Genomic DNA, 25,477 nt, shown 5'->3' on the forward strand with positions numbered 1-25,477 from the left:
ACGCCAACTTAGTGTTTTAAAGGCTCCTTGACGTTTCAGATTCTGAAGGCTCGCTAAGTGTGAGTTAGTGAATTTTAGCTTAATGAGCTGGGCGCGCTGAACGCGAGAAGAGACAAATGACTCGCTGACGAGCTTGCAAGCACTGGACAAACACATCTCTGACTAATCCTCTTCTAGGGTTTCTCATCACGCTAAGCGAGCTAAGTGTCTCGCTTAACGGATGTCATTCGGTAAGTGCATATGACTCGTTTAGCGAGACACCAGCTGTTTGAACCTCCTTCTTCTTTTAGTATGAAACTTAACTTATTCACATTCATTCACAAAATTAGGAGTATATAGTAAGTAAAATTAAACTAAATATGAAAATATGTACAATTCTGAAAAAAAACCATAAATTAAAAAAAAAAAAATACTAATTTCATGCAACTATTAAATATAAAAATGAGTCGTAAATAACGAGTAACATTTATAACATATTATTATAGGTAAAAATCAATTGTATATATTTTCCTTCTTCCGCAGAGCGGGAAAAAGCAGCGCGGCGAAGTGGCAAGCAGCGAAAGCAACAAACGTCGCTGTTCCATCATCGAGCTCTAGGGTTTTCCCATTTCGCGCATGGCAAACGCCGTGGATCAAGATCAGCAATGGCTGCTCAATTGCTTGTCCGCCACACTCGACCCCAACCCCGAGGTTCGCTGTTTCGCGGAAGCTTCCCTCGATCAAGCCTCTCGCCAACCAGGTCTCATTTTTCACTTCAGTTCTCTTTGGCGAGAACCTAATTGAATGCGGATTTCTCTCCGTGATGTGAAAACCTTAGTTCGTGTTTGGGATGGATTGTTTATTCAGAAACGTTGGTTTAAAAACATAAGCGATTGCTTATTCAGAATTAGGTGAATCGAATTGACGCTTATTTGGTTTGTTAGGCGTGCTCTGATTGCTGTTTGTGTGGTCTGGTGTCGGAGTGACTAGTGAGTGTTTTGCAGTTGAGGACTTGAGGGAAATGGTTATGAGTTTTGGAAATTGAGTTTGTTTGACAATGCTGTTGTTTTTTTGTCTTTAATGTGTTACTGAAAAGATGATAGGAAGGGTGGTTTTTGGTATTTAGGAGGTGGAAGTATCTGAATAAACATTTAACAAGGAAATGATGATATTCACTAGGGTGGCAACTTGTTGAATGTGAACATATGACAATGGTGTTATGTATCAATCTTGTGCGGGTTTGAAAATTAATCTTTGTTGAATGAGAATTGTATTTGTCATACTTAAATGGGAATTATATGTTTGATTTTCTTTAGTGAAGCATTGATTGCTGTTTTGCTTTATCTTCTATTGTAATGTGTATATTCTCTATAACTTGACCATGGAGATGAAGGAGCATAACTCGTAATGCTCATTCAATGCCATTTTTATTTAACGAATATTCTCAATCTGGTTCAACTGTGTTTCTATCCTAATTTTGCATGTTAAATTGTCCTTAAGGTTTTGGCAGTGCATTATCAAAAGTTGCTGCAAACATGGAGCTCGTGGTGGGACTGCGTCAGATATCCTATTTCATAATGATCACATACTTACTGTTATTTTTTATTCGGAACCAAAATATTTCCTTCCATCTTTTCATTATTTTTCTTAAAGAAAGAAATATTGAGTTTTTCAGTGTTCATAGTAACAATCATTTTGTTAGTTTTCATCATTGGTGAAAGGGATTGCTAAAAAAGAACTTGCAGGAAATGAAGAAGACAACTGATTTGACAACTAAGGGAGGAACCATTTGCTGTTGTTGTATGCAATAATGCTAGAGTTAACATTTTCCTTGTTATCGAGTTATCTAATCTTTAGAGTAACTTGACACAAGACACTTGTGCTATGTTTCTTCCATTCTTTACTATCTTTTTGTTGTCTTAAATGGTTCCTATATAATCTTTTTGAAAACAAGATACAAAGTGAAAACAATATGACATTTTGTAAGTAAAAGTAAAAACAAAAAACATTTTCTCAAACTAAATGCCCCCTTATTCTTTTAGGAGAAAACAATTTTTATTATCTTCATTTTAGTAAGTAAAAGTCAAAACAATATGACATTTTAGTAAGTAAAAGTAAAAACAGAAAACATTTTCTTGAACTAAATGCCCCATTATTCTTTTAGGAAAAAAACAAAAGTTTTATGCTTTCTTGTTTGTTCCTTTTTATTAGAGTATGCTGTCAGTCAACTGTGAAAACAGTTCTGTAAACTAATTGTAAGGACTGTTAGCTTTTGCTAACAGCACCTATCTTAGAGTTGGTTAGAATCAGTTAGAGTTGGTTAGGTTCTGTTAGTTAGTTACAATCTGTTACAATAACAAAACATAGGTCTATATATACCTCTTTTGTAACCTTCTGTAATTAACTTTGATAATCAATAAAATCAGCCTTTCTGTTCAACAAGTTTTCTCTTCCTTCTCTCTCTCTCTCTCTCAGCTTATTCAACACTTTTTTTCATCAACATGTGAAGAACTATACTAGAGTTACAACTCTAATGTTTGTGCCAATAAGTTATTCATTTTCCTTCTTCCATGAGCTTTTGAACTTGGATAACTTAACCTTCCTGTACTTAGCTGCAGTCCTTCTTAAGCAGTTTGTTAAAAAGCATTGGCAAGAGGGTGAGGACTCTTTTGAACCTCCTGTTGTTTCTAGTAATGAAAAGGTAAATATGCTTTCATTTCTATTGTGAGTATTATTGATATGTGGATGTCTAGAAGCTATTGCAGGAAACAATTTTCTGAGCTAGATTTATTAAGATTTAAATATAGGGAAACCGATGAGATCCAGACTGCTTCTGTCTTAGTTTTTTACTGGATGAATATTGGCCTGTTCATTTGCGTTTATTTATAGAAAATATCTTTTTAATTAAAAGTGTCAAAAAATTTAAGATAACTAGGTAATTTTTATATATATATATATAATTATTTTTTTATCGGCAAATGTTAGTTGTTAATTGTTAGTTTTTTGTTAGCGGGGGGAACTGAAACCGTGACCTTTCCCTCCCTCCTTTCTCCTTTTACCCCCCAACCAACCTTATAACTCCTGGTAATTTTTTTAAATATGAAAAGCAACAAAAATCAGTTTCTGTTTATCCCCTCCTCATAAGTTAGAATGAGTAGCTTATTAAAAATAAGCTCTAAAAAAGCTATTGTAAAAGCACCTGTTGTGAAAGTTTATGTTCACAAGCAGCGATATCTTTCCCCCATTGAGCTTTAGGTCTGCTGGACATCTCTTTTCACTGGATAAGGATGGAGGGCAATATCAGGGTTTCAATGCCTTTATCTTAATTTCAATGGTTCAAAGTTGTCCTCATGGATCTCATATATGGCACTGCAAATAATATTTAATTTTATGAACCTGAATTTCTGGAGCACTAAATGATATGTCATATGTGAATACATTACTGATAAGTTTGTTCTTGTTCCATGTCAATCTATAATTTCTCTTTTCTGTATAAGGCCATTTAATTGAATTGTCTACAAAAAAGCACTTTTCTGATGCTAACTGAAGTTCGTTCCATCATCAGGAAAGCATCCGCAGAATGCTTCTATTGGCATTGGATGACCCTCATAAGAAAATTTGCACAGCTATTGGTATGGCTGTGGCATCCATTGCAATGCATGACTGGCCAGAGTTATGGCCGGATTTGTTACCATTTCTCCTGAATTTGATTAACAATCAAACCAACATGAATGGAGGTAAGCATTTCTGGTTGAGTTGGTGATTTTTGGGATTTTCTATGTATGAATGATTGTGGAAAAGCCTTGGGTAGTAGAGAGTAGAGACTAAACATTACATGGTAAGATCAGTTTTATATCCCCGAGTTGCCAATTGTTTGCTTCATGTTTTTCTTTCCTGCTGGTGACTTGTTGATTCATTCTCTTTCTCTATTAGGTTTTCCAGAAATAAATTTATGATCGGTAATTGCACTGTTTTGGGGCTACAATGTTTGATGGAATTTCAGAATGTTAATCATCTTTTTAATTTGTTTATCTTTTAATAATTTTATTCTAGTGCACGGAGCTATGAGATGCTTGGTTCTTCTCTCTGCTGACTTGGATGATAAAATGGTTCCAACATTAATACCTGCTCTATTCCCGAGTTTGCTGACAATTGTGTCCTGTCCCCAGGTTATTTTTTGTGTATTTTTCTGTTAACTTTCTAATTATCCTGTTTTATGTTTTTCTTTTGGTGTGCTGTGTTACATTTATTGTTCTTAGTTTTTTTTTTTCTTTTTTCATTCTTATTTCTTGGTACAGTTTTTGAGAATTTCTTATGCTCTTGCATTTGTACCTCTCCTTTTTTTTAATTAATACATTCTTTATTTATATTTTTTTTCCCTTTTTAAGGACTCTCTATTGATAGCAGTCCTTTCTGTCTACCTGCATTTTGCATGCTAGTTTTGTCAGTTGTCATTTGTCAAAAGTTTTGCCATTTCATTAGTTCTGATTTTTGGAAGTAAAGTTGAAATATTTGTAATAATGTAAATTTTTTGATAATTTATTTAAATACTTTTCCAGATCTTTGAATTCTTCTTAAAAGAGAAAACGAAGAAAATAAAGGAAAATTACCATTTTCCTATTTATATGGTTAATTGAGTATCTTCTGTTACCAATACATCTTTCTTACTTTCTTATTGCCATTCAGATATATGATCCATACATTCAAACGAAGGCCCTTTCAATAATCTATTCTTGCACTTCTATGCTGGGGACAGTGAGTGGTGTCTATAAGGTATTTTGCCACTAAGTGACTGCTGTGAACTGTTAGTGTGGATTGTTTGTTGGGTATTTTTCTTTTTAACTATTAACACATCAAGATATTCTGTTTAGGCTGAAACAAGTTCTCTGATAGTTCCTATGCTTAAACCATGGATGGACCAATTTTCTTCTATTCTTCAAATTCCAGTTCAATCTGAAAATCCAAATGATTGGAGTATTAAAATGGAGGTTAGTCTGTTTCTTTTTATTAGTCTCTCCCCCTATCTATACATGTTTATGTGTTTAGTGTTTAAACACAAACAAATGTATATATTTCCTATGTAGTAACTGGATGTTGTGTTTTTCGTTGTTAAGGTTTTGAAGTGCTTGAATCAGTTTATTCAGAATTTTTCAACTCTATTTAAAAGTGAATTTGAGGGTATGTTTATTCCCTTAGTTGAGTTGCTATGCAATTTGTTTTTAGTTCTTTAATTTATTTTGTTTACTATATGATTTTCACTGTAGTTATATTGGGACCTTTGTGGAGTACATTTGTCTCTTCTTTGAGTGTTTATGAGAAAGCATCTATTGAAGGAACAGAAGATTCACATGAGGGAAGATATGATTCTGATGGTTCAGAGAAAAACCTTGATTCATTTGTTATCCAGGTGATGATAGCAGCAGTTTGTTATGTTTATACTGTTAATTATTTTATATTGCAAAAAATGACATTCTTCTGTTAGAGATATTTTCATGTCAGAGTTAACTGACTGACTTTTTCCGTTGCGAGTGGTTTCTTCAATCTCCTTCTCAATGGCTTTTCAATCTCTTTTATGTTATTTAGTTGATGGCCTGCCGCCTGCCCATGCAAATATTTGTCAGCTGGGTGATATGTTACTGAATATGGTTTTCTATCTTCATCTCTCTATTCATTGAAGCCCCTACCCTTGTGAATTCTTCATAAAGTTGATTTGTATTATCTATCTGTTTCTATGCTTCTTATCAATGACTAAATGGAGAAACTTAACAATATCATCTAATAGAAGGTAGTAAGATATCCATTAGTCAATCAAAATGAATTTCGGTAATACATGTATAGCTTCATTTTATTTTGTGAAGAAAAATTGTGTGAAGGTTTTCTTTAATACAAGACTTCCATTTTCCTCCACTCGCTTGTGTATTCCAATAAGTTTTTAAAGAATCGGATATTTGAATTTGCAGCTGTGTATTGTCACAGTATGATGCAATTAGGCAGGGGTTGAGAATATTCATCCATAGTTTGGGCAGAGATAAAATTAGAGTATACAAAGAGGAGACAATCTTAGATTGTTAATGAAAAATTAGGATCCTAAAATATATATGTTTCAGTGAATCCTAAACAAAGTCAGTCACTGTAACTTCTGTTAACTTGATTGTTTCATTGGAACTGTGCATACTTGTCAGTATTCCAGAGAGAAAGGTCACTATGAAGTGTCAAACTGAATTGGTTGCTAGAATGGTCTCCTTTACCTTGTTATTTGGCAAGAAGATAGTCATGGTTTTCAAATTAGTTAAACCAGAATCCACAGGGGATACTGTAGTCACTGCAATGATAATAAGCTTTTTTTGTAATTTAATATTGTGGCTTCATCAATTTACTGACGAAAAGGAACCTCTTTGTTTGACCTATCCTTTTTATTAGTGTTTTATAGTTTTGCTGAATTATTTTATGGAAAAGATAAAAAATTATAATTATACTCTTTTAAATAATAAACTGGCTGAGATCTGTCTAAACTTGTGTAAATCAGGTTTGCATTTTTGTTTGTGTTTCCTTCATTTCTTATAATAACTTTTGAATTATCTTTTTCACCTAAGTTGTTATTTACAGCTGTTTGAATTCATGTTGACCATTGTGGGTAGTCCAAGACTGGGAAAGGTTTGGTTCAGAACATTCTTGAAATTTTATTTTTCTGCTGATAGTGTTCTATTGTATCATTACTTTTATCTGTGGTTTGCACTTCTATAGGTGGTTGTGGCTAATATCAGAGAATTGGTGTACTATACTATTGCTTTTCTTCAAATGACACAACAGCAGGTATAACATTCTTGACTCTTCTTGTTGCTCTAAGTTCATATTTGTCCTCATTTTGCTCAGTAGCATCTGATTGGCTTTCTGCAGATTCACTTTATAATTTTTCTGCTATTTAAAAATTTGTGCTTGTCATTTGAAAAAAAAAAGCTGTAGCTTACTTGGGTTGAGTGCAGATTGATCTTTCTCTGTATCCATGAATTATTTTTTTATATTTCCCTATTTCATAAGTTGAATGCCAATCCTTTTACCTCTTCATATAACACTTTACAGCACATGTGCATATGTGCATTTGTGCATGTTTATGTGAGATAGAATGGAAGCAAATGGTGTACTGGAGTCTTCTAATGGATTCCATTCTGCATGGTGTTGCACCAATGGATTTTGGATTTTTCCTTGCAAATTTGATTACTGTTGACTCACTTGAACTCATTTTACCACCGTCATGGAGTGATTCACTAATCAATCTCGTTTAGCTTAAGCTATTAGATGGAGGCTCATGAATGATTTTTTATCCTATTGAAGTAGTATGACTGCATGAAGGTCAAAAGTTCAAGATATTTGTGACAATGATTAAAATCTATTTTGTACATTATAAATACTGAATTTCATTTTCTGAAATTTTTAAAAAATTTGCAATGTCAGAAAATGCTTGAGGTTTTGGGCTTTGCATGAGTGTGACAAATGCTAATTATGTTTTTAAGTTTTGTCAATAATTTGCTTTGTTTCATCCAAAATTACTGGAATCTATAAAAAGTCAATATTGTTTGGCATTAGCTTGCTCAAGTACCTTAATTCCAGAATATGAAAAGAGGATTGCCCAGTGGTGAGGTTCCCATCACTGTGAACTCTTGGAAATATCAGATGCAGCCATAACCCAATGGGCAGAGGGGTTGTTTCCTTGATTAGAACTTGGTGTAGATGTATTTGGCTGTATTTTATAACAGTGAAAATATGGTAATATATAGCAGTGACTTGATGTTCTCTCTCTCTTTTTCTTTTTAATTTTTCAGCAACTGAACCCTTTACTATTTTTATTACTCAGGAATTGTCCATTCTATTTTTAGGTTCTTACATGGTCTGTGGATGCTAACCAGTTCATTGCTGATGAAGAAGATGCCACTTATAGCTGCCGCTTCTCTGGTCAGTACCCCCTCAAGATTTTATTTGCCAGTTTAAGTTTCTGACACTGGTAATTTATTTCAAATTGACTGATAGGTTCAGTTTCCTTCATCTTAATTATTTTGGTGATTGTTTTGATAATGATGTTAATCCTTATCCTTATAATAACACTTCTAATTTTGATGAGTTTTGTCATTCAAGAACACCAAACAGCTTATCATATATCATTCAATAATGTTTTCAAATGGATGTACTGGACGGATTTTGGATTGGATCATTATGGATGGATAATTTATAATCCATCAGTGCATTTAGTATCCACTAACAATCTTCATTTGTTATTCATTTGATAATCAGTGCATTTAGTATCCACTAACAATCTTCATTTGATATTTTGGTTGGTTTACTAACCATCCAATTGCCACCCCTACTTTTGGGTGATTTCGAATTTTCATTTCTGTGATTCTGTGTTCAAATGAATTTAAGTATCTGTTTTATATAGTTTCATAAGCTTTATCAGAAAATGCTTCTTGTAGGTGTGCTTTTACTGGAAGAGGTTGTGAATTCTTTTGATGGTGAAGGAATTTTGGCCATAATAGATGGTGCAAAACAATGGTTCACGGAGTCTCAAATCAGAAAAGCAGCTGGTAATGCAAGCTGGTGGAGGGTAAGTACAGAATATATATTATCCTTGGATCTAGAAATTATCTGATATGTTTGGTAGACAATATAGATTTTGATTGACCTGCTGACACGGGCTATTTTTATAATATTGCTGATTCTCAAACCTCTTTTTCGGTGGTTACTCTTCTCTGTTAGGTATGTTACTGAGAAAGTAGTGCCCCACAACCTGCACTCAAATCTCAAGATGCTTCAACTAGGAAAAATTATCAATGTCCCACTGGGAATTGTCTACCCAACATCCACCTGGACAGCTTATCGCTTTTAAGACAATTTCAATTAGACATTTGAATAACCTCAGACACTACTAACTACTTATGAGAAATATTTAACCATTAGTGCTGCATGTACATATTAATAATTGTATACAATCTCATTCATTTGTTTTATCAGCTTGTGTGGTAAAGTTAACTACCATTAGACATTTCAATAACCTCATGACACTATTAACCACTTGTGAGGCATATTTAACCATAAGTGCCACAATTGCAGATTGATAATTATACACACACATTCATTTCCTCTTAATCACCTGTGAGACAAAGTTAACCACCATTGGATGTTTCAATAACCTCATGACACTATTAACCACTTATGGAACATACTTAAACATTAGTGCTACAAGTACTGATCAACAACTGTATACATTTTATCCTTCTGCCTCCACATTTTATCCTTCCTTCCCAAACCCCTTGCTATGTAATCATGGTTATTATGGCTAAATTTTTTTTCTGTTCCTTGTTCCTCTTTTAGATTTATTCTTCCTGTATATTTCATTGAAAGCATCAATCATGCTCTGCTAATCTTTGACATGGTATGCATGCCATTGATTCTAGAAAATATTTGACATTAACGACAAATTTTACTTATGCATTGATTATTTTGTGAGATTTTTATTTTCCTTTGCTGCCGTTTCATTTCTAAGTTTTGAACATGTTAATTTTTGGCAGATAAGAGAAGCTACTATTTTTGCCTTATCATCTCTTTCAGAACAACTGTTTGAGACACAGGTTTGGGATTCTTACTTCAGTTGTGAATTCTGATAAGCAGAATTAGGCATAAATGCTTAAACCTTTTCATTTCCATCTTCAATAACTTGTGGTTTTATTTTGCATAGGATTAACTATGATATATTTTGCTATTGATACAGGAAACCGGATTTGATACAAGTAGCTTGAAGCACCTGGTTGAGCAGATTTTCACTGAAGACTCTCTATTAGGTCACCTTTCAACTCTCCCCTTGCTGCTTTTTAAGCTCCCATTCTTCTTCAATGAATGAAGCTGTGATAAATATTTTTTAATTTTGTTTTCATTTTTCTGACAGATCCTCTTGAATATCCCTTTTTATATGCTCGCATCTTTACTTCAATTGCTAAATTCTCTTCTTTGGTAAATGATCCTGCCCTAACTTTTAAGATTGCCTCTCTCTCATGACTTCTAACTGATTTTCATATTTTACAGATAAGCAATAGTTTACTAGAGCAGTTTCTCTATTTAGCAATGAAGGCAATTACAATGGATGTGTAAGCACACTTGTGTCAGTTTGTATTCTTTGCGTAATATACTCTCTTCTAACTTTGAGTTTAACAGGCCCCCGCCTGTAAAAGTAGGTGCCTGCAGAGCACTTACTAACCTCCTTCCTGAAGCAAAAAAGGAAATTGTACAATCGCAATTGTTGGGTTTATTTTCATCCCTCACAAATCTTCTTAATCATGTACTACCCGATATAAATCCTTGTCATATATCTTCTACTATTGTTGCATCTAATCGTTACCTTAATACGATTTCTAGGCATCAGATGAAACCTTGCACATGGTACTTGATACATTGCTTGCTGCAGTAAAAGCAGGTTAGTTTATATATTGCTCAGATATTGAGATATTGAAGTTATATTTATACATGTGCGTGTTTATGTTCTCATCTTCCACACATATTGAAGTTGTATAGATTGAGATTATGGGGTTAGAGTATCAGGCTGGGAGTAATAGTTTTGTAAAGTTTGCCTTATGAATTCTTTTGTGATAATCGTGTAGCCTTGCATGTTACTTCTAACCCAATTTTTCATGAGCAAATGAAGTATAATGAAATTGATTGCTATTTTATTAATGAGAAGATTGTTTTTAGGGAGTTCACTGTATTGTTTGTTGGTTCTAATGACTGACTACCGTACATCTTCACCAAGTCTCATCGCAGACTGATGATATCATACTTATGTAACAAGCTGGCTGCATATGACTTATATCCACCAGCTTGAGGGGAGACTGTTGAGATTAGGCATAATATCCTATTATATTTGATTTGATTTGATTCAGCGTAATTATATTGATTATATTTCCTGCTTTTAGCTTGATTTTCTGCATATATAATGGGTAATTTTGCTGTAATCTTGTTTATTCACAAAAGTGAGATTCTCTTGTACAGAACATGCATTATTATTTAAGTTTAATTACTTATTGGTCCCTATAGTTACAAAAATTTCTCTTTTAGTCCCTACACATACCATTTTTATTCCCTTTTAGTCCTCGCCTTAGGAACTAATTGGGACTAAAATGATGTGTATGGACTAAAAGGGATTAAAAATGGTATGTGTAGGGACTAAAACTGGAAGTTTTTGTAATTATAGGGATCAAATAAGTAATTAAACTTATAATTTATAAATCATTGTGTATAGGGTTTCCAAACAAGTTTTCACTAAAATCCTTGTCTCCTGTATTTATTCCCTTGTTATTGCTTATTATAGGTCATGAATCATCAACATTAGTTGAACACATGATTTCTCCTGTAATACTTAATTTGTGGGCATCACATGTTTCGGATCCTTTTATCAGTATTGATGCACTGGAAGTTCTTGAGGTAATGATTTTTTTTTTTCAAATAATAAATAATATTATCTAAGGAGTTACTTGTTTTTTCTTAGCATCTTACATTTGTTATGACTGATGTAAACATGTAGATCCTACCTTGAATTGGACAATGGGAGGTAGTAGTGTTAAACATGAAATGTTCAATCCAACCAATAAAAAGCTAAATTTTATGTGAAAATTATTGTTGTTTTAAGTAGTCCATCCAAAACTCCTAAAACGGGATAGCAGAAAATGGATGTCTGCTATTATATTTTTTTAATTTTTTTTACTTCTATATTATAGGATTTAGTGATTTTACTATCTTAGTCTCTAGTTTTTTTGCGATTTCTGTTTTTAGCCCATGAACTTTTTTTTGACTGGTCAACATTCCTTGACTTTTTTTTTGTCTTTACTTTTAGTCCCTTAAGGACAGAAAAAAATTATGGGACAAAAAACCAGTCAAAAAAAGTTTAGGGACTAAAAACATAAATCTTAAGTTTAGTGACTAAAAAGATAGTAAACCCTATATTATATGTTATCATTTAAATTATTTATCATATTTTTATTCTTATTCTTATTTGGTTTATTATATATGTTATGCTTTAAATAAAAAAATAAAAAAAGAAGTTAAACTGGATTTCAATTGAAGCCCAATAATCCAAAATAAAAAAAATGTTGAAAATTGAGAGGTTCGGGGAAGTCGGTGAATACACGGAAAAAGGAACTCAAAATGGGAAGACACAAAATTTAATAGGAGCAAAGTGGGAAAATGCTTCAAATGGTTGGTTGATGGAGGTTACAGAAAAATAAGAGATAAAGGGGAGAGGAAGACCAAGAACAAGGAAGGGAGTTGTTAGAACTGGGGGTTGAAATCTGAAGAAAACTCAAGAATATATGAAGGAGAGAAAATCGAAATAGTTTCTCCCAAGAATGTATTATTGAAATTGAAGAAATGAATAGAGTAGCAGTTACAAAGATGCCTACTGAAGACTAAGCTTCCCTTATTTATACTACTCATTCTAACTAATCCGTGAGGATTTATAGCTGGCACAGCTCTGCGATTAACAGAACTAACAACCTAGGAACTATGCTCGGTTCCTTCTCTCATACACCTTCCTAATAGGAAGCCTTGCTCAACTAGCAATCCTATCAATACCCCCCCCCCCTAAAAGAACTACCTTGTCCTCAAGGGAAGGAAAAACCTTGGAAGCTCGCTCCCAAGAGTTATCACAAGATGGCAAATGAGCCCATTTCACCAAAACCTCCATATTGCCTCCAACATAAGTCCTCCACTGCAGTATATCTTCTGGCTGTACAGCTAATTCAAGCTCCTCGGTCAACATTGGTGGCAAAGTCTGAGGTGAATGCTGAGGTTTCAAGCAATGAAACATGGAACACCGGATGAATTTTAGCTTCCAGGGGCAGATCTAACTTGTAAGCCACCTCCCCCACTCGGCTTAGAATCTGAAAAGGATCATAATACCAAAACCTCCATATTGCCTCTCAACGAGTCTCTCTCTGTCTTGTCCAATCCCCTGCCCTCACGCCTACCATTGCCATCTTCACTTCCCCAGTCCCTAAATCAGCTCAAGCAAGGAAACAGTGTCGCAGACTCACTTGGGAAAGAAAGGTACGAACAGTGTCGCAGTCTCGCAGCGTGCTCCTAGGCGTGGTGAAGGTGGCGGCGCTCGCCGGTGTCGCAGCGTCGTCGCAGCCTCACAGGTGTGGAGAGCAGTAACGCGCTAGGGTTTTCGGAATTTCCACAGCTTCAGTGTAGTGGCGCGAAAATCCGGTCCAGATCCCGCGCCGCTCCGCCGCGATAGCGGCCGTGCCAACCGCGACGTTGAACCGCGCCGCTACCTCCATCCCCGTCGCGGATGGGGGCCGCGCTGCTCCGCTCTGCCGCGATAGCGGCCGCGACGCTCGCAATTGACAACATAGGAACAGAATGAGGGACTAGAACACAAAAAAATGGTGAACAGAGCAGTACTAGAGGAAGGCATAGAGCTTTCTGCTACTAAGAGGACTCAAGTGAAAACTAAAAGAGGAGCAGCGTATGAGCAAATGATAAACAGAACAATTGAAGTGAGTGTGCCCTGGCTTGGCCATAAACTTCAATGAGCAGTGAGTAATGGTTGTGTGCTGAAACAGAGGAGAGAGTATTGGGTGTATGAATAAAGCTTTGAACATTTGAACCCTAATGGTTGTTGTGATGAAAAAGGGTGTAATTGAAAACATAACAAAAAACAAACGGTCAAACTCAAATTGGTTTTGGGGGGGGGGGGGGGGGTGTGGAGATATGGAACTATGCCTCCATTTCATCCCAATGGCCACAACAATTGTGAAATGCTGCAATTTTCAGTGGCAAATCAATTGTAGTGCAGTGTATGATTTGTGTTGGTTGTGATATGACAGATTGAGAACTCTGATGTATGTGTATGTTCATATATGCTCTCAAATACAAGTATATGTTGGTAGGTTATATATGTGCTTTTCTCTATTTTTTATCTGAATTTATATTTGTCAAGCTCCGTTATTTTCTTTGAAATAAATTATTTCAATAATTATAAATCATTTCTTTTGTCATCTGATAGAATTTAATCTTTTCCAGGCTATCAAAAGCATTCCCGGATGTGTACATCCATTGGTTTCCAGAATTTTGCCATCTATTGGACCAATTTTGAATAAAGTATGACTTTAAGTTATTACAGTGTCAGTGGTTAGTGATTTTAGAATAATTTTGTTGCTTATACACTTCTGTAAATGTTCTTATAGCCCCAAGAGCAGGCTGATGGTTTGGTAGCTGGATCATTAGATCTGGTAACAATGTTACTGAAGGCAAGTATACTTGGAAACATGTCAGCTTTGACCTTTGAGCAATTTATTTATCTTATGGTTTTCTCATCTCAGATTGTTGTAGCTTTATACAGAATGCCCCTGCTGATGTAGTGAAAGCAATATATGATGTCTCTTTTAATGCTGTTATCAACATAATCCTTCAAAGTGATGACCACAGTGAAATTCAGGTGATTCTTTTTTGCTAGATAAACCACAATCTTATTTCATTTGTATTTTAAACTATTTCTGATTATATTATTAAATATATACAATGATGTGACACGAGCAGAATGCTACAGAATGTTTATCTGCTTTTATATCTGAGGGAAGACAACAAATTCTTGCATGGGGATCTGATTCTGGATCAACTATGAGAAGCTTACTTGATATTGCTTCAAGGTAGTTGGCAGTTATTTTACATTTCTAAGTAAATTGACTATCATTATTTCTTCAAGCTTGCTTTCCATAATAGTTTAGAGTTTAGACCAATTTCCAATGCCTTAATAATAAAATCTTTGGAATAGAATGGACATACTATCCCTAATTAATTGTCGAGTTCAAGTCAAACATGTACAGTAATTCATGAAAATCTTTTGTTATAACTTGAAGTTTGTGCTTTTATTATTGAGCTTTCCTCTAGAATATGGAAAAGGAGAAAACCAGCATGGGAAATGGATGACTTCTAACAGACACTGCTGTTTCTATATTTTCTGTAAAATTCAACTTGTTACCCAAGTTTATAAAGATGTATATCTAAAAAAATGTAACTATACATAGATCTATATAAAACTTTCAATTTATTTTAGAGTTACCTACTATTAGTTGTTGGAATGTGATAGATGGGAAAAGGTGTATGTTAGCTGTCAGTTAGTTAGGATGGCTAGGATAACTAACTGTTAGTTAGCTAAGAAACTATAAATAGTCAACTAGAGGGAAGTTAGAAATGGGGGATTATGAAGTGGAGGGTGGTGAGACCTCGAAACTCATTTGTATGCTGTCTTAGGTGTTGGAGGCACTATAATAATAATAATACACATTTTCTTCCTCTGTTTCTGGTCTAGTTCTATCAATTGGTATCAGAGCTCCGATCTAGGAGCGTTGGAATAGTTAATGGTGACAAATTCGAACACGAGAATGGAGACACACATGGAAGCCATGGAGAAGGCGATAGAGGAAATCACGAAGTGGTGGAGGCGCGACTGAGTTCAATAGAAGGGATGATACGGTGATTAGCGGCAGCATGGGAGAAAAAACCTCCCGAATCAAATGTTCACGCGGACGATTCGATAGGAGGGAATAAGGGGAACGCTATGCAGGGAAGCAATCGGTGGAGAACTCTTGAAATGCCAATATTCGAGGGAGAAGATCCGATGGGCTGGTTAACGAAGATAGAAAGGTATTTTTGGTTGTAAGCTGTAAGAGAAGAGGATAAACTTGAAGCAGTGATGGTTGTTATGGACGGAGAAGCTCTAGGGTGGTTCCAATGAGGGGAATCTTGGAACCCAAACCATTCTTGGGAAGGGTTCAAGATCACAATCTCCCAAAGGTTTCAAGCATCTAACCTAGGGAATCCTTTTCAGGCATTGCTGGCGTTGGAACAGGAAGAAACAGTGCAAGAATTCATAGGCCAATTCGAGAAGCACGTCGGAATGGTGAAGGGGTTGGAGGAACCGTTTCTGGTAGAGGTGTTTCTCAAGGGGCTGAAAGAAGAGATTAGCACTGAGGTAAGGCTCCATGAACCGAAAAACTTGATGGAATCTATGGTCAAGGCTCGTAGAGTGGAAGATAAGAATCGAGTCTTAGGAAAGTTACCCGTGAGTAATAGTAAGGGGTATAATTTTCAGAAACCCAGTTATTTGGGTCAGTGATTTGTAAAGGAAAATGGTAAGGTAGCTGATCCTACTAATGCTGTTAAAACGGGATCCAGTGGATGGCAAGGTAGAAGAATCTTCCATAATTTGTCACCTGCGGAAGTAAATGAGAAGATGAGGAAAGGAGAATGTTTCACCTGTGAAGAAAAGGATAATCCTGCTCATGTGTGTCAGAATAAACAGTTCAAATTGATGATTATGGAAGAAGAGGATGAAGGAAATGCAGGCCATTTTCCTCAACTTGACCTTGAGGACAAGATCCATCTTGAAGGGGGGGGGGGGGTGGGTATTGATAGATGGGGAAAGGTGTATGTTAGCTGTTAGTTAGTTAGGATAACTAACTGTTAGTTAGTTAAGAAACTATAAATAGTCAATTAGAGGGAAGCTAGAATGAGGGATTAGGAAGTGGAGGGTGGTGAGACCTCGAAACTCATCTGTATGTTGTCTTAGGTGTTGGAGGCACCATAATAATAATAATGCACATTCTCTTCTTCTCTTTCTGGTCCAGTTCTGTCAGAATGATTGTGTATACCCTTTGTGCGGCTGGAAATGAGTTGAGGAGTCAACTACAATAACAACAAACAAACTAAGGCTTTAGCCCTAGGTGGGGTTGGCATGGATCAAATGATATCATAGTGTACTATCATATCTATAGACAAATTATTGACCTCTAAATTTTCTTAATGGTTTCTCCTATAGTTTTGTTGGCCTCCCTCTACCTCTAGTCATAGGGTGTGCCCTCCATTTGATCTACTGTACTTACTAGAGCATCCACAAGTTTTCTCTACTCATGCCTAAAGCATTCTAAGGCAAGATTCTACCTTTTTTTCTACTACAGGTTCTATCATGACTTTCTATCTAATGCATATATTTCTAATTCTATATTTTTGCCTAGTATGTTAACACATCCAACAAACCATTCTTATTTTTCTACATAAAAGTTTATTTTCTTAGTTTTTTTCCGCCCAACACTTAGTTCTATATGACATCACACTTCCTTTAGTTATGCAGTAAACTTTTCCTTTAAGCTTGAGCGATTCCTTTTTGTCACAAATAACACTCAAGGCACTCTTTCATTTCAGTAACCCAACTTGAATTCTATGGTTTACATCATCTCTTATTTCTGTCATTTTTTATGATGGACACTGTTAAAACCATGTCACTTGTGGTAAAGTATGGCTTCCAAGATTCACCTCTAAGATAGGATTGCTATCTCTTGCTATACTTACATTCCATATTCTCCATCTTCTGCTTAAATAAAGCAACAACAACAACAACAACAACGCCTTATCCCACTAGGTGGGGTCGGCTACATGGATCAACTTCCGCCATAATGTTCTATCAAGTACCATACTTCTATCCAAACCATTAATTTCGAGATCCTTTTTTATAACCTCTCTTATAGTCTTTTTGGGTCTTCCTCTGCCTCGAATTGTTTGTCTTCTCTCCATCTGGTCTACTCTCCTCACTACAGAGTCTACCGGTCTTCTCTCTACATGCCCAAACCACCTAAGTCTATTTTCCACCATCTTCTCTACAATAGGCGCTACTCCAACCCTCTCTCTAATAGCTTCGTTTCTGCTTAAATAAAGCATGCCATCATATTCTAACTTCTCATCTAGTTCCTCTGTCAACTCTCTAGTTTTCACTATATCATCCACAAGAGGCATGCATGACACTAACTCTTGGATATGCTTAGTAAGCACATCCTGTACCAAGGTAAAAGATATGGCCCAAACTTTGGTTATATCAAATTTGGCACACGACACTATAATTCCTTACTGTAATTAATAAAAGGTAGTTTAATTGCATCCTCCACAAAAAAAGAGACAAATTTCTGAATGCTGATTACTTTGCTTCTGGTTCATCTGAACTCTCCAGTCCAGTGTCCATTACAGTTACAAGTAGGGCAATTTTGTTATGGTTTTTTTTTTCAGTTTTCTACTTTTGTGTCTCTCTGGGTGTATCTGTTCTCTGTTTCTGATTTGTTGTGTGATTGCTTGTAAATTTTGAAACAGACTACTAGACCCGAAATTGGAAAGCTCTGGGTCTCTCTTTGTTGGGAGTTACATTCTTCAACTTATTTTGCATTTACCAACACAGATGGCTGTACATATACAAGACTTGGTTGCTGCTCTTGTCAAACGCATGCAATCTGCTCAAAACTGTATCTTGCTAAGCTCATTGCTAATTGTTTTTGCCAGACTGGTAATATAACCAACTTTTCAGATTAATTTTGAATGATTCTTCTGTCAGTTTTTGTTGGTAATGGTTAATGGTCAAATTTCTATTTTTATTAATCAGAGGTTGAAAGCCAGTACTACTGGAAATGGTCATTTATAACTTTTTTTTTTTCTATTAATGAATGCTTCTAGAAGTGGTTATCTATATTATGCTACTTTTTCCCTTCATGTTTCTCCCGAATTTGGTGTTTCCCTTGTCAATAGTTATTCTTTGTTAGTAGGAGCCTGTGTTTTGAGTTATCCTTTTAATTTTTTTATTTTCTGATTCATGTCAAGTTATCCCTGGCATCTTATTTTGTATTACATTATATGTTTTGCAGTAAACCTGCTCCTTTCCCTTTGTGTCTGTACTCTGTAGGAATAATTTCTGAAATATTGCTTAAAATTCAGGTACACATGAGTGTTCCTAATGTTGGACAATTTATCGATTTGCTGATCTCAATTCCTGCGGAAGGACATTGTAATTCCTTTGCTTATGTAATGTCAGAATGGACTAAGCAACAAGGTGAGCATCCTTCTACTGTTATATTTGTTAAGGTATCTTGGTTTGCGATTTTTTTTTGGATTTTGTTTTTTGCAAATTCTGAACTTGTTACTGCATAGTTTGTCCATATAACTGAAGTATGTTTCTGTAATTTCTCTTTTTGGTAATAGCTATGGAGTTATCTTTATGCATGAATGGTTTAAACAGTCATTAGTTTTGACTCAACGGTGAAGGATCATATCCAAATACCAAATAGTGTTTAAGTGTTTGTGTTGGAAATAGGAATATTTAGGTGATAAGAACTTCAATGTTTATTTTTCCAAGTTGCCTAGATACTTGTTATAGCTAATTTCAATGCATTATAGGAAGTAGTGGTATCTTAATTCTTCTCTTGTAAATTGTTTTGGCATTATCTTTGTAATTCTCTCGAATATAAATAACTAAGTTAATTGTTTTGGCATTAATTATCTTTGCAATTATCTTAATGCATCATAGGAAGTAGTGGTATCTTAAGTTGTGCACTCACCCATACCCACACAATCATGCAACAAAATAAAACGAAGCAAGCAAAGTCTCTAAATCAAAAACTAATACAAGACACAATAAATAAAGCTTTAGTCTTCAATCTTCAGTAGGTGTCTTGGTCATGAGGGTTTGCTTTGTCTTTCCTTTGGATTTAATGTCTCAAAAATTTCCATCTCACTGGGTTCTCAACTGTGGAGCTGCAGACCATATGATATGACCCCATCATCTAAGTACTTTTCTACCTATTCCCGAAGTCCCAACAATAAGAGTATGTTTGGATAGAGAATTTTAACTGAGGAAAGTAATTTATCAGAGAATTTGAATTTCTGTAATTTAGAATTCATTGTTTGGATGTTTTTTTTGTGAAGAATTTAAAATTTTAGAATTTTAAAACAGAATTTTAAACAATTAAAAATCTGGAATTTCAATTTCCTTCTAAAAGGTGAGAAATTGAAATTCTCTTCTTACAGTCTTCTTCAAGAAACACCGTATGAGACTGTGGAACATCGATCGGGTTTGAGCGTAGAGAAACACGTATAACTAGCACACTAATCATATATTTTCTTTTTTTCATTCATTTTTTTTTACCCTCATAATTTTAACTTTTTTTATCCAAACACAAAATTTTGAAAATAAAAGAATTTTAATTGAAATATTTGAAATTCTTAGAATTTAAAATTTCTCAGAATTTAAAATTCCTCCATCCAAACACACTCTAAGAGAATAGCAACTGCAGATGACTCCTACTTTCACCCAATGGGATCTACCTTTAACTACAGCTGTTGTGTCATCCTCCTGGATATGAAGCTGAGAGAAGCCCCACAATCTACTAACACCTATGCTTTCTTTGTTGGAATCTGCCCCCATAACATAAAGGATTTCGTTGAACTTAATCCAACGAAGCGATGCAATGTTAACTGCTTAAGCTTCCTTTTGCATCTATTTGTTCTCCTTATCTCCTCGATTAGCTCCATTATTGGATTCTTCTTCCTCTATCAACATGATCTTTAGATGCTTATGTAACTAGGGAAGTGTGACACTCTCTACTCCATACATATATGTACTAATAATAAAAGAAATAGGTATGCAGAATTAATTAAAAGTTTTAAAACACATTTAAATAAAATTATTTCAAAGGATAAAAGACTCACATTCACTTTCTAACATCATAATAGAACTTGTTTAGATAAATAATAAAATCATCTCGGCTCAAAACAAGACTGTCCAAGACTTCATGCAATTAATATAGAAACCTATATCTCAATATCACATTCTATCAGAGCATTGTGTTTCAGCGTCCTCTAGCATGAGGTTCTCCATAGTCATCTACCTAACCATCTGTTCTCACGAACACAAAGTTCGAGATCATCACAGGATCCAAACACAAATAGCACGCGGGAGTGAGTTATCACATTCCTAACTAATAGAGAGAAACAAGACAACATAGATATACGTATCATATAAATGAAATATGACTTACTTAAACACACTTCATGTCATTCCACCACCTGTCGCGTAACACCACAGCTCAACACAACATGCCTCATTTATTTTCACATCATTCACGTACTCAAGGATCAAAACGCAATATCACTAAATCAATCAATATCGATCAATACACAAGCATTATGCAACATATTCACTAAGACTCAATTCTATATGCAATGTGGTACCATGTCAGTGAAAAATCTTGTCGGGCGTCTAAGAATACATGACAAGACAAATCACACACTAGTATGTCAGGTTACTTTCACTAGGGAAAATCATAGGGACCAGTCAGGGTCACGTTTGCGAGAATGTTCCAACCATGTGGGATCGGCACATGCTTAAAGGAGCACTCAAATCGGGTGTATTTACCCCCAAGGCCGAGACTCTGAAGAGTCCATCAGGGCCTTTCCCCCCTAATTTAGGTCCAACCCAAAAAACATTTTAGCACACAGACTCTATCTATGAACTGTACAAAACATACGATTCCTCAATTGTTCTCAAAATAATTTTATCTCGCCGTGCTTATGATTAAACTCGTTGGGTCCCCACAGTGGTTCCCATCATAATACTCGTCGCGCATTAACTCGTTGCCTTTAAAGGATCTTATAGTTATGTGATTGTACGATTCATAGCTCACAACTCAGTGCACACAACATATCAATGCACATATATATTATAAGTCAATACATACTCAATTTATCACATACACCCGGTCTCAATCACAATGGTATAATCCCAATTTAACATGTTGTCTCATCTCATGAATCATATACATTTTACCTATGAACTATGCAATACACACAACTACTCAATTGTTTTCAAAATCATTTTAACTCGTCACGCCTCAAAGTGATTCAACTCGTCGGATTCCCACAGTGAATCCCATCTCAATACTCGTCGCGCAAAAATCCATCGCCCTTAAAGGGTCTTACAATTGTGTGATTGCACAGTTCATAGCTCACAACTCAATACATACATCTCAATACACATGTATCTCACAATTCAGCACAGGTTCAATTTGTCACTTACTCACAATTTGAATCACCATTTCGTAATCTTAATACAACAATTTATACAAAATGCTTCTCACAACATGGGGAGTAAAACCCCTCAAACAATTTCACACGAAACATCTAGAGCACTCAAGTTTATCAACCAATTCACATCAGAACATCAATTGGTCAGTCAAACAAAACAATATTGTATTTATAATAGAAGTCTGGGTCTGTCTTATTTTTCCTTGTTGCACTTGCAGTAGCAGCATCAGATGATGGTTCAGCCATTTAAAAGAGGATTGAACAGAAAAAAAAATGGGTGTCAAAAATAAAAAAGGGTGTCAAATAGAAAAACAATAAAAAAAGCTGTAGACATCAAAAACGGGTGTCAAACAGCAAAAAAAAGAAAAAAACAAAAAAAATGCACCACTGAAGCTGCGTTCGCCGTTGACGTCGCCGTTCGCCGTTCGTGCGGGTGTGGGGTGCGGGGTCGTGTGCGTTGCCTTCGCAGGGTCGTCACTGCTGGTCGTTACTGGGTGTGGGGTCGTCACTGCTGGTCGCTGCTGGGTGCAGGGTCGTGCTGCTGTGTTCTGTGCTGTGCGTTCTCCCCGTTGCGCTTTTGCAATAGAATATCGGGTAGGGTTGGATCGGGTCAGCCCAACACCTACCGCGCAAAAAACAAAAAAAAATCCGCTATTCGGTCTTTCCCGCAATTCTGCCATGACCACCATGGTGCCGCCATACACAACCCGCCATGCCACTGCTATTTGGTGGCGTTTTTTCAAATTTCCACCACGCTATTCTGTCATGGCGCCGCCATGGCCGCTATTTGATAACATTGCACACTAGGGCAGTATTTTAAGCTTAACTAAGAATCTATGATTATGAATTTGAGCTTAATTAAGTATTTGATGTGTGTTATAATTTTTTTTTTCTTTTTTATTTATACTATGTTAGATGCATTTATAAGTAGAATAGTATCTCAAGTTTGACTTCCATGATCGTAACTCCCCATTCCCAGTTCTAACTATGTGTGAATAGTCTATTCATTTTTGTGAAAGTATGTTTATGTTACTTATAGGTCTTTGTCAAACATGAGAATGATCAATAAGGAATGCTTAGTTGTGCATAAAAAATATCAAGTAAATTTTCTAACACTTGATGTATGATTGTAGGCGAGATAATGGGGGCATACCAAATAAAAGTCACTACAAGTGCCCTGGCTTTGTTGCTAACTAGTAGGCACAATGAATTGGCAAAAATATATGTCCAGGGCCATCTGATTAAGGTATTACTGTTATTTGATTTATTTATTTCTCTTTTTTTCTTCGCCCAGGAGGGTGGGAGTGCTTGCTGAATTCCTTAACTTATTTGGCTCATGAAGTCTCACGAGGGAATAACCACAAGATCAAAAGCTAAATCAGCTCCAGATCAATGGGTAATGTTGCCACTTCCTACTAAGGTAATTCTTTTTTATGGTATATAGTGCCTTGTGGAAGATATCTGATCATCTGTAGTGGTTAGTTGATTGAACATGTTATGTTGTCGTCGAATGGTTTTAAGAATTGAGTAAAGAGAATACTGAACCAAAGTTTTATTGATCATATATCTGAAAAATACAAAAAATGATGATTTTCTGTTACAAAACAGATCTACATATAGGCTGGAGGATCATTATTGATAGGTGTCATTTATAACAGACAATTGACAAGCAGAAATGCAAGCAAACTAGCAAACAGAATATACCAGAGAAATATCTCTAACAAATGACAGTGTCTTGGCGTTTTTGTATTTCTTGATAGTACTTTTGAGGTTCTATCTTGTAAATTATTGCTGACTTTTGTGTAACTTTTGTTTAGTGTATGAGTAGAAGCATCTTTTCATAAACTATCCCTAAAGTTTAAGCAATTAAATGAAGACACATAAATTGTTTTCTATTACAGCTCCCAAACAGTTTCATATTAATTTTCTAGTGCTTGTTTTATCTGAAAATGATTTTTCCCCCCTTCAAAACCCAAAGAGCAGTTTTGACAAAATGTCTTCGATGCATTGCAACAATGTGATAGAAATCGGCCCAATAGTGAGAAACCTCTGAAGGTTTACACACCGGCCCAAGAGGGTGATAGAGTCCATTCAGAATAAGTGCTGTAGTTCGTTGTGAGTGCTTTGTGAGTGGGAATTGAGTTAGCAAGAGGAGTGGGAAACAGGGAGTGAATTCTGTTATATGGGGGAGGGGTAGTCGTTGTTATGGCATGGAAGATTTCGAAATGGAAATTGGAGTCCAGAGAACAGTTCTCTGACTTGGGGAAGCTTTGCTTTCATTTTATTTTGAGCTTTGATTCTTTCTTTACCTTATTGTTGTAGTAGCTTCTGATAAAATACGTATCACAATACTACTGTGTTACCATCATGATTAAAATTTCTGGTTATCTGTAAAAGGAGACTATGGGTAGTAGATGAATTTTTTGATATTGTACATAAACTTAGTATGTTTTTTTCTTTTTTAATATCTTGTAGATAGTGGCTTTACTGGCAGATGCATTAACTGAAATACAAGAACAAGTTTTGGCCGCTGATGATGAGGTATTTAATGAATATTGATGTGTATACTAATTATACACTAATTAGTAAGATAATTACCTAATATAATATAAACTGTACTCAGGATAGTGACTGGGAAGAAGTTCAAGCAGATGGCATTGAAAATGATAAAGAATTTCTTTATTCAGTGTCTACATCTTCGGGAAAAGCCACGGATGAACAACTTGAAGCAATGGTGAAAGTATTTAATGAGGTACGGTTGAGTTACAGTTGTGTCACTTACCTAAATTTCTGTTTTATGCAATTATATCATACTTTTATGCTGAAAGTTTAATTTTTTTATTTTTATTTTGTTGAACTTGCTTCAAAATCACAAGGACCAAGATGATCAGTATGTAGATGGCCTTTTAAGTGTTGCTGATCCTCTCAATCAGGTCTGTGCTCTGGAGTCTGTTTTATTTATTCAACGTGTTTCACTAACTCGCATATTTATCTATTAATAATTATGGTTGCAACTGACAGATAAACCTGGCAAATTACCTTGTGGATTTCTTTGTTAGCTTTTCTCAGTCTGACAGACAGTTCTTAGATCACATTTGCAAGGTTATTACAGTAATATTTTTCATTTAGTCCACCTTGTTGTACAGACGATTGTTACTTAACTTGTCCAATGATTGTCCTGCACTGCAGAGCTTGTCTCAGTCTCAACGAAGTGCCATTCAACTGGTACTGAAGAGATGAGAATTTAGTGTTATCTTTGAGTGCCGTCTCAAGGATGGGTTGATAATACCAGAGAGTGAAACAAAGTGATGGTTGGAAACCAATATTTTCCATTGTTCAGGTTGGGGAATCTGTCTGCAGTTCTGAAAGGTATTCTCTTTCTGCTGCAGTGTTCCCCCTTGTATGTCTATTGATTCTTTTTATTGGATGTGTTTTGTATGTATCGGTTATCAGTTTTGCTTTTAATTGGTTTCTGCCCATCAATTCACCAAATCTTTTGTCTGTATATCAATTGTGCATTTATTAAGAAAAAAAGGGAAACATCAGTTTGTACTTGGTA

The 25,477-nt window shown here is 35.4% G+C and overlaps 1 protein-coding gene across 3 annotated transcripts; it reads left to right on the plus strand.

Annotated features, from left to right (window-relative positions):
• Positions 1-345: 345 nt before the first annotated feature.
• Positions 346-25,477, plus strand: LOC100792825 (importin-9). 3 transcript variants are annotated; one of them, XM_041012420.1, is made up of 33 exons: positions 487-739; positions 1,480-1,541; positions 2,588-2,680; positions 3,545-3,716; positions 4,033-4,148; positions 4,666-4,752; positions 4,851-4,967; positions 5,094-5,157; positions 5,244-5,386; positions 6,586-6,633; positions 6,724-6,792; positions 7,854-7,929; positions 8,445-8,575; positions 9,540-9,599; positions 9,740-9,809; positions 9,914-9,978; positions 10,051-10,112; positions 10,180-10,303; positions 10,381-10,438; positions 11,330-11,442; positions 14,044-14,121; positions 14,208-14,270; positions 14,363-14,458; positions 14,560-14,669; positions 18,160-18,349; positions 18,775-18,889; positions 23,052-23,164; positions 23,261-23,338; positions 24,394-24,459; positions 24,542-24,670; positions 24,795-24,851; positions 24,940-25,020; positions 25,108-25,477. In XM_041012420.1, exons 1-33 carry the CDS (start codon positions 616-618, stop codon positions 25,156-25,158), a joined length of 3,081 nt encoding a protein of 1,026 aa, XP_040868354.1. In that variant the 5' UTR covers positions 487-615; the 3' UTR covers positions 25,159-25,477. The 3 variants fall into 3 exon arrangements, 1 of the variants encoding a protein (XP_040868354.1); XR_005889834.1 differs by lacking the exons at positions 24,795-24,851; positions 24,940-25,020; positions 25,108-25,477 and having other exon boundaries at positions 346-739; positions 23,052-23,114; positions 23,213-23,338; positions 24,542-24,612; XR_005889835.1 differs by lacking the exons at positions 23,052-23,164; positions 24,795-24,851; positions 24,940-25,020; positions 25,108-25,477 and having other exon boundaries at positions 346-739; positions 23,213-23,338; positions 24,542-24,612.

This window comes from Glycine max, chromosome 2, assembly GCF_000004515.6.
Source record: "Glycine max cultivar Williams 82 chromosome 2, Glycine_max_v4.0, whole genome shotgun sequence".
Lineage (NCBI taxonomy): Eukaryota > Viridiplantae > Streptophyta > Magnoliopsida > Fabales > Fabaceae > Glycine > Glycine max.

Excerpts from the sequence above, each read along its gene's own strand:
- LOC100792825 (XM_041012420.1), top strand. The coding sequence starts at position 616 with ATGGCAAACGCCGTGGATCAAGATCAGCAATGGCTGCTCAATTGCTTG. Across the intron at positions 11,443-14,043 it reads ATGCACTGGAAGTTCTTGAG|GCTATCAAAAGCATTCCCGG; the intron begins GTAATGATTTTT and ends AATCTTTTCCAG. Across the intron at positions 24,852-24,939 it reads TTGCTGATCCTCTCAATCAG|ATAAACCTGGCAAATTACCT; the intron begins GTCTGTGCTCTG and ends TGCAACTGACAG.